Here is an 8,919-nt window from a genome sequence, read left to right as displayed (position 1 = left end):
AATTATACCCGCCTCAACAATGGCCCTTGCTAGGGTGTTCGGCACCTCCCTCAAACTATAAATATGTGCCCTGATATAGTTAGCATTCACAGATTTCTAATGCAATCGCTCATGCAGTGCCACAGTGATATTATGCAAATGACTGCGTGTGCCATGCTGCCGCAGCACAATAGCCCACTTCCCCTTACTCACATCCGTAATACCTTGCAAGTCTACAGCAACATCGGTAGCATGAAGTAACATCAGAGCCTCACGCACAATTACACAAGGTAAGACCTTACTCAGAAATTGCTAAACTTTCTGCACGCAGCGAGAGCTCAGACTGCGTAGGCCATCGCAATGGATAATTTATGCACACCCCTGTAACAGTGTTCAAACGCCCTGGCACGCCTGCATTTCACCGATCACCCCCATCACCTCTCCCAAATGGCACTTCCTGTCAATCAATCTGCGATGGGTCTGTGTTGTCGCAGTCACGATCGCAGTGACTACTTTGCGCACTGTGATGCATACATATGCGCAGAACACAACAATCTGCCATCTGCATATGTATTAGCACTTGCGATGCTTACTGAATCAGACCCAAAAATAATAATAAATGTAATAAATTATACATAAAATGTAAACATGTTGGCATGAAGTAATTTGTCATAATTTTTTTTTTTCAAAGTTCGGCAACCTTGGCGGAAGTCTCCCCTAAATGCATGGCCCTGATACATGTTCCCTGTGATGGCCCATAATCTACTCTGTATGGACAACAAAGTGAGTTTCTTCTGCCCTGGATCAGACAATGTGGAATACCGGGAGTACAGAGGAAATCTACAATAAGCATTGTCACAGCTTCCTTATCACAGTGATGTTGTATATGGAGAGTTACTTTGCAGCCTGACCCATCTCACCACCAATCCGACTTTCTCACATTCTGCTGCTAAGTTGATTTTCTTCTATGACTATGAATAATTGTAACCAAACTAAAATTACTGAATTTATCTTACTAGGAATTCAGGGCCCTTGGATTCTGCAATACTCACTTTTTGCTATATTCTCTGTGACGTACACCCTCACAGTAACTGGGAACATCTTCATAGTTGGGCTGGTTTTGGGCAGTCACCAGCTTCATACTCCAATGTATTTTTTCCTCTGTCATTTATCCTTATCTGACATCTTACTGTCCACAAATGTGGTCCCTAACTTGCTCTGTACCTTAGTAGGGTCAGGCAGGACCATGTCAGTCAGCGGCTGTATCACTCAGTACTATTTTGGCTGCTCGTCAACAATTTCTGAATGTTTCCTCCTTACAGTGATGTCTTACGATCGCTATTTGGCCATTTGCAGTCCGCTGCACTACATCACTATAATGAACATCAGCCTCCGTCTCCACCTTGCTCTATGGTCATGGTTGCTGGGCTTTCTTCTCAGCCTGTCCTCAATTATTCCAGTGTCTCTCATGCAGTTTTGTGGGTGCAATATCATTGACCACATCTACTGTGACCTCTCTCCTCTCCTTGAGGTGTCTTGCTCAGACACATTTATTCTGGAAATTGAGACTGTTGTATTCTCTTTTCCAATTGTTCTTTTCCCATTTATGTTCATTATTATAACTTATGTCAGAATTGTCCTCACTATCCTGAAGATCTCCACATCTACTGGAAGAAATAAAGTCTTCTCCACCTGCAGTTCCCACATCACAGTTGTCACCACATTCTATGGCACGTTAATTGCTAAATACACAGTGCCATCTTCTGGACAATCAGTGAATTACAGCAAGGTAATTTCACTTTTGTACATTGTGTTTACACCACTACTGAATCCTGCAATATACAGCATGAGGAACCAGGACATAAGAGAAGCTCTGGTGAAATTGATACATGCAAGGACGATTAATTAAAATCCAAAATGTTTAAGAAAAATATATAAAACATATTTTTAAATGAAATGTCAGATATCCTATGGTAATGACAAAACTAAGAATATATGAAGTAGGGATTGACATATGGAGGGGTATTCAATTTGAAACTTCGTAGTTTCCATTTGGTGAGTTATCGCCGCACATTGGAGCTTTTGCCGTCGAAAAAGTATTGTGCGCGCCCCCGATTATACCCGTATTCAATTTGAAAACGTTGAAAACGGGAGCCTGCAAATCTGAAATCAGCAAAAACTTTGCTGTTTTTTGGGGAAATCAGCCTGACCCCCTTAAATTGATGTTCTGACATGGAGGTTCTCTATGGTACTCCCCGATTTGGCTTGCTGAAGGTATTTGTAGTTTTTAAACGGGCTCAATAGCTTCTAAATAGTGTCTTTCAGTACCTGATGCAGAATAGTATTTAGGAGATTTTTTTGCACAAAATAACTTTTCCCAGCAAATTTGGGGTACTTGAAAATGGGGGTGAGCATATTTAAAAGTTGCTAAAGTCAAGTTTTTAAAATTGTGAAAAATCCACCTGCCACCAAAAAAACACTTGGGGCATACTTGGGGACCACCCCAGAGTCAAGTTTGCTAGTTTTTATCTTTGTACCCCAACTTTTTTTTTTTTCGCCCCCTTTTTCAAAGTCATTTTTTGGGGTGTACTAAGGACTTTTTTTAAAAAAAAATTGACACAGATTACCTTTAGGGGACTGTCTGAAGGCTGCACGGGGGTTCCCGAAATGTTGCACCCCAAAACCCCAATTCTGCACTTTTTTTCGCCACCCATTCATAGGTGATACTTTTCGCAGCGTCAAAAAGTTTTCAAATTGAATACGGTGTATAACCAAAACCTCCGAAAATGACGTCATCTTAGCTAAATTATCGCACAAACGGACTTTTCGCTCCAAATTGAATACCCCTAATAATCTTATATGTGCTAGTTGAGAGATTACAGTATGTTTCTGCAAGGTGGGCAAACCTCTTAATGGCCACAAGTCTTTATTGAATAATATCACATATTACAGTACTTTGCAATTTTACAAAAGTCTGCACAAATATTGTAATTTATATTTTTTGTACTAATAGGTTTTAAAATTCTATTGTGGCTTGTATGCATTTTATTGATAGGTAAAACTAAAAAAATATTTTATGATATATTTTTAGGCAACTAGTGTATCATTAAAAATGCACCCTGACATTTAACGAAAGCCTTCTCAATTTTAGCACAGAACACAAATGTGTGTAGCTTCATTAAGTTATAATGGTTATGGGAAGTAACAGGAAATTAATAATAAATAAGAGAACAAAATTGCAATAAGTAAGGCTGCATAGGAAAACTCAGTGTGGTTTTTCCACCTTGTAAAAATCTCTCTATGCTGCACTTCACCAACACTAATAATATTTGTTGTACTTTATCTTATAAAATACCACAGTGAAGCCCATTCACTGTGGACCTGATTCAGAGCTGCTCGTAAGCGGCCGCTCGTTCGCTCCGAGCGATGTTCGCACATCTGCGCATGTGTACGGGTCATAATGCTCATAGCCAACCAGTCATTGCGGTCAGAAATCATGCACTCGTAAAACAGCGAGGGGCTTCTAATTTGAGTGACAGGATGAGGCGTTTGTGGGTGGTAACAGGGGAAGGTGCTTGAAAACGGGAAGTGGAGATCCGAACGCAGGCGTGCCAAACGGTCAAAACGGGCATTTTAAAGGTGTGCATAATTAACAAAGCAGCGTCATCGACCACGTCACTTGGTTGTCTTTTAGCCTGAACTGCTCGCAGTGATTGCGGGAATTAAAACCTACCACAAGCACTGCGAGCAGTTCAGACGCCTTTCAATTTACTCGATTAATCTAATAAATAGCGGAGATGACGTATGATGCGAACGGCCAAGGGGCGTCTTTAGAAAATAGCGAGCACTTTTTTCGGATACTCGCTCAGACATAGAGGTGTCCACAGACTGCAAAGAGCGAGCGCTCAATTTAAATATCCGGACCCTTTTTCTGAACGAGTGTCTGCAAATAGCATCCAGCTCTGAATCAGGCCCTCAGTTACACGAAAGCATGCCTGGCCAACCTGTGGCTCTCCAGCTATTGTGAAACTACAAGTCCCAGCATGTTTTGCAACAGTTTTGCTATTAGGGAATGTTAAAACTGTGGTTGGGAATGCTGGGACATGTAGTTTCACAACAGCTGTAGAGCCACAAGTTTCAAGGCCTGCACTGAAGCTTTACTTCATCCTGGTGTTTGACATGGTAATTCAGAAGTCTCAGGATGGCAAAGGTATCTGAATGGTTGGGGCAGCCAAGCCCCCAAAATTTTGTGAAATTTGATAGGTTTAAGTTCATTTTAGATAAAAAATTTTAACACCATAAAAAACACAAAAATACATATACAAAATGATAATACTTAATATGTCTTTGAAGGGATGTACAGTAGTCAGCTCGCAGCCGCCGGTCTAAATGCAGATGCTGAAATCCCGACAAGGGAGTTAAGATAAGTGTCAAAATACCGATGCCTATCTTAATCCCGATGCTGGAACACAGATGGAAGGATGCCTGAATGATGTAAGTCCAGGGTGCCCATCCTCTTAGCTGCAGGGGGGTGGGTTAGGGTTAGGGCAGTTAGCGGGGTTAGCATTTGGTTTGGGGGAGTTAGGGTTAGGCACCCCCAGGAGGTATTTTTAGGGTCAGGCATCACTGGGGGGGTTAGGTTTAGGCACTAAGGGGGAGGTTAGGTTTAGGCATGAAGGAGGGGGACTTACGTTCAGGAACTAATGGGGAGGGTTAGTGTTAGGGTGAGGGGTGGGGAGGGTTAGGGTTAGGCTTCCAGAAGGGAGGGTAAGGAAGGGGAGGGGGAAGGGTTAGTATACTTACCCGACCCCTGTTGGGATAAATACCATCAGGATACCACTGTTGTTAATCTGACAGGAGGCATCCCGACAGCCGGCATTACATACCCATTCCCCTCACAGTGACAGCTGGCATTACATACCCATTCCCCTCACAGTGACAGCCGGCATTACATACCCATTCCCCTCACAGTGACAGCCGGCATTACATACCCATTCCCCTCACAGTGACAGCCGGCCAGTGGCGTAACTAGGGGGGGGTCAGGCAGGCAGTGAGTATGATCAGCGCTACACATTTACACAGGACCTGCACTAGGCTTCCAGCACCGGTCCTGTGCTGCACAGCTGAGCCTGTTCCCTCCCCCTGAGCGCTTGCCCAATAGCGCTAGGAGGCGGGCTCAGGCTGTGCATAACACAAGCATTGCCGACCAGCACTGGCGGCGTTGCGTGTGTTAAACAGCAGCCAATGAGAGTCAGATAGACTCTCATTGACTGCCGCAGCACCCACTGCAAAAGCCGGGCATCCGTCCAGCTCCTGCAGTGGGTAATGGGACAGATGTCATGACATCATGACGTCTCTCCCATAATGCTGAGTGTGCCAGCCCGGGAGGACTGGCGGGCGGCGGCGGGATCGGTGTCGCGGACCGGCGCAGCAGCAGCATGGATTCAGGTAAGTATATTTTTATATATATATTTTTTAAACCTGTCTGCACTACTGGGGGCACAATGGGGGAGGGGGGCGGCTACTACTGGGGGACCTCTACTGGGGTGGGGGCACAATGGGGGAGTGGTGGCAACTACTGGGGGCACCATTATTGGGAGGACCTGTACTGGGGGGGCTACTACTAGGGGCACTTAATTGGGAGGGGGAACCTCTACTGGGGACTACTACTTGGGGGGGAACTACCACTGGGGGCATTATAAAAAGGGCATACTACTAGAGGAACTGCACTGGGGGGACCACTACTGGGGGCAATAATAGGAAGGGCCACTACAGGGGGCACTGGATAGGGGGGATCACTACTGGGTGCCTGCATAAGGGGGACCACTACTGGGAAAACTGCATGGGGGGACGACTACTGCTGGGGGCACTATATAAAGGGCACTGCATGGGGGGTACTACTACTGGGCACTATATAAAGGGCACTGCATAAGGGGATACCGCTACTGGGCACACTGCATTGTGGGGACTGCTACTGGGGGCACTGCATAAGGGGGAACCCCACATGGGGCACTGCATTTGGGGGGCACACTACTGGGGGTCATGAGTAAGGGGAACTAATTGGGGGCAGTATAAGGGGGACCACTACTGGGGATACTGTATAAGGGGCACTACTATGGGCCTGCATAAGAGGGACCACAACTGCACACTGGGGGTACTGTATAAGAGATACTACTGGGGTTAAGGTGCTTATGGATAGGAATGTTCAGCGTGAAAATAAAGGGGTGTGTCATGTTGACACGCCCAATTTTTAAGTAACCATGCCCATTTTTTGCCACGTGCACCTTAGGCGCACGTACGTCGGGGGGGCTCCCTTTTCAAATTAGCCCTGGGATCTAAATACCCTAGTTACGCCACTGCAGCCGGCATCACATACCCATTCCTCTCACAGTGACAGCCGGCATTACATACCCATTCCCCTCACAGTGACAGCCGGCATTACATACCCAGTCCCCTCACAGTGACAGCCGGCATTACATACCCATTCCCCTCACAGTGACAGCCGGCATTTCATACCCATTCCCCTCACAGTGAAAGCCGGCATTACATACCCATTCCCCTCACAGTGACAGCCGGCATTACATACCCAGTCCCCTCACAGTGACAGCCGGCATTACATACCCAGTCCCCTCACAGTGACAGCCGGCATTACATACCCATTCCCCTCAAAGTGACAGCCGGCATTACATACCCATTCCCCTCACAGTGACAGTCGGCATTACATACCCAGTCCCCTCACAGTGACAGCCGGCATTACATACCCATTCCCCTCACAGTGACAGCCGGCATTACATACCCATTCCCCTCACAGTGACAGCCGGCATTACATAACCATTCCCCTCACAGTGACAGCCGGCATTACATACCCATTCCCCTCACAGTGACAGCTGGCATTACATACCAATTCCATATTTGACTATTACTAAATAGCGTTCAAAAGTAAAAACAATTATGACTCTTTGGTGTCCAGTTGTACGCTTGTACACACAGGGATACACAGACAGACATACCTGGAGCACACAGATGTACAGGTTACACACAGACAGAAACACAGGGGCACAAAGATTGGCATTCATTGAACACACTGACAGACACAGAGGGATACACAGACAGAAGTACAGGGACACAGAGACAAATATACAGGGACACACAGACAGGCATAGAGTGACAAATATGACACACATGGGACACACAGAGTGACATACATACTGTAGGCAGGGCCGGCAACAGATATTTTGGGGCCCATTAGAGTGATATCTCTGGGGCCCCCCTCAACCCACAACATCCCTCCTGCATCTATATCAATGTTATGTAGTCTACGTTCACAGCACTTCAGGAATTTGTATTTTTTATATATATATATATATATATATATGTATATATATATATATATATATATATATATATATATATATAGCTCCAGCTGGGGGTATATTATATATAACAACATGTATATATATATATATATATATATATAAATATATAATGTTTGCATGTATGTATGTATGTGTGTATATATATATATATATATATATATATATATATATATATACATATACAAAAAGCACTAATCCACGGCACTCACCATTCCTAGATTTGGGGTGATTTCTATTTAAACAATGTGGTCACATACCATGTTGCACCCCAAATCTAGGAATGGTAAGTGCCGTGGATTAGTGCTTTTTGTTTGTTTTGATACATTTTTATAATTAATAATTTTTGTGATCACATTTTCTCGTGCACCCCTTTTAACTAGTTAATTTGTGTCAGCTGTTTCCTAGGTGCTTTGCAACAGGTGTGCTTGGTAACTGTCTCACGTTTAAAAGCAAAGTTGCTGTGAGCCTTAAACCTTGATAGCATACCCTGAGTTTAACACTAATGTGATGGCTATGTCCATGTTATAATTCTGAGCAATAGAGTAGGGACTTGCAGTAAAGTGGGGTCCTGTAATGATGGGCTGCTAGCTTAAATGCATTGATCAAGTCATGAACTAAAACCCCACTGTTTATTATGTTTATTATTATTATTATTATTATTATTATTATTATTAGTTATTATGGTGAGTACAGAGCTCCTTTGATTTATATATATATATATATATATATATATATATATATATATACACACACACATACATGCAAACATTGTATATATAGGCAGCGCACGTGTGGAACACCGGAGGTTTGGCCTGCTGGGGGTGAGCTATTTAAGTTTGTCATTTTAATTTGTAGTGTGTATTATAAGCTTGATAAAAGCACTGAAACATCGCTGAATCCAGCTATGTGTACGTAGTATTTTTTATCCGGAGTGTCGCCATTTGTCGGAGCATGTGTCAGTGTATGCCCATTCGGAGGTCACAGTGAGGATGGCACCCGGTCCAGTTACATGTATTCCTTTGAGTGCCGGATCTTGGGGAGTTATATATATGTGTGTATATATATATATATATATATATATATACATACACACATACATGCAAACATTGTATATATATATATATATACATACACACACTCACATATGAACATATATACACACAAATATATTATATACAGTATATATATATATATATATATATACACACATCCTGTCATTTATGTCACACTTACCCCCACAAACAGCTGCTGGGACAGTGTAGGTGCAGAGCTGTGCCTGGGTGCTGTGTGTGTGCCCAGCATAGTCGGCTCCATTTCCTCCCTCCTTCCCTGCTGCAGCTGCTCCTCGGTGGATCACATGACACGTCACGCAGCGGCAGACCAGGGACAGAGGGAAGAGGGACAGGGAAGGGGCTGCGCAGCATCATGCACATTGACATCATGACGAGAGCTGCATCGGCAGGGCTGTTAACGCTCAGAGTCAGCACTACGGACACGGAAGGAGCTAGGACATGGTAATGGGGCCACCATATTTTACTTTTGGGGGCGAGGTGGTGCTAGGCAC

At 44.1% G+C, this 8,919-nt stretch overlaps 1 protein-coding gene across 1 annotated transcript; it reads left to right on the top strand.

The window, feature by feature from the left end:
- Window positions 1-952: 952 nt before the first annotated feature.
- LOC148513825 (olfactory receptor 10A7-like) lies at window positions 953-1,888 on the top strand. The gene has a single exon (XM_088481258.1). The coding sequence runs from the start codon at window positions 953-955 to the stop codon at window positions 1,886-1,888; it is 936 nt and encodes a 311-aa protein (XP_088337384.1).
- The last annotated feature ends 7,031 nt before the right edge of the window (window positions 1,889-8,919 follow it).

This window comes from Taudactylus pleione, unplaced genomic scaffold (genome assembly GCF_031769625.1).
Source record: "Taudactylus pleione unplaced genomic scaffold, aTauple2 ptg000268l, whole genome shotgun sequence".
NCBI lineage: Eukaryota > Metazoa > Chordata > Amphibia > Anura > Myobatrachidae > Taudactylus > Taudactylus pleione.
The sequence above is the reverse complement of the archived record's forward strand: the minus strand, read 5'-3'. Positions and strand labels throughout refer to the sequence as shown.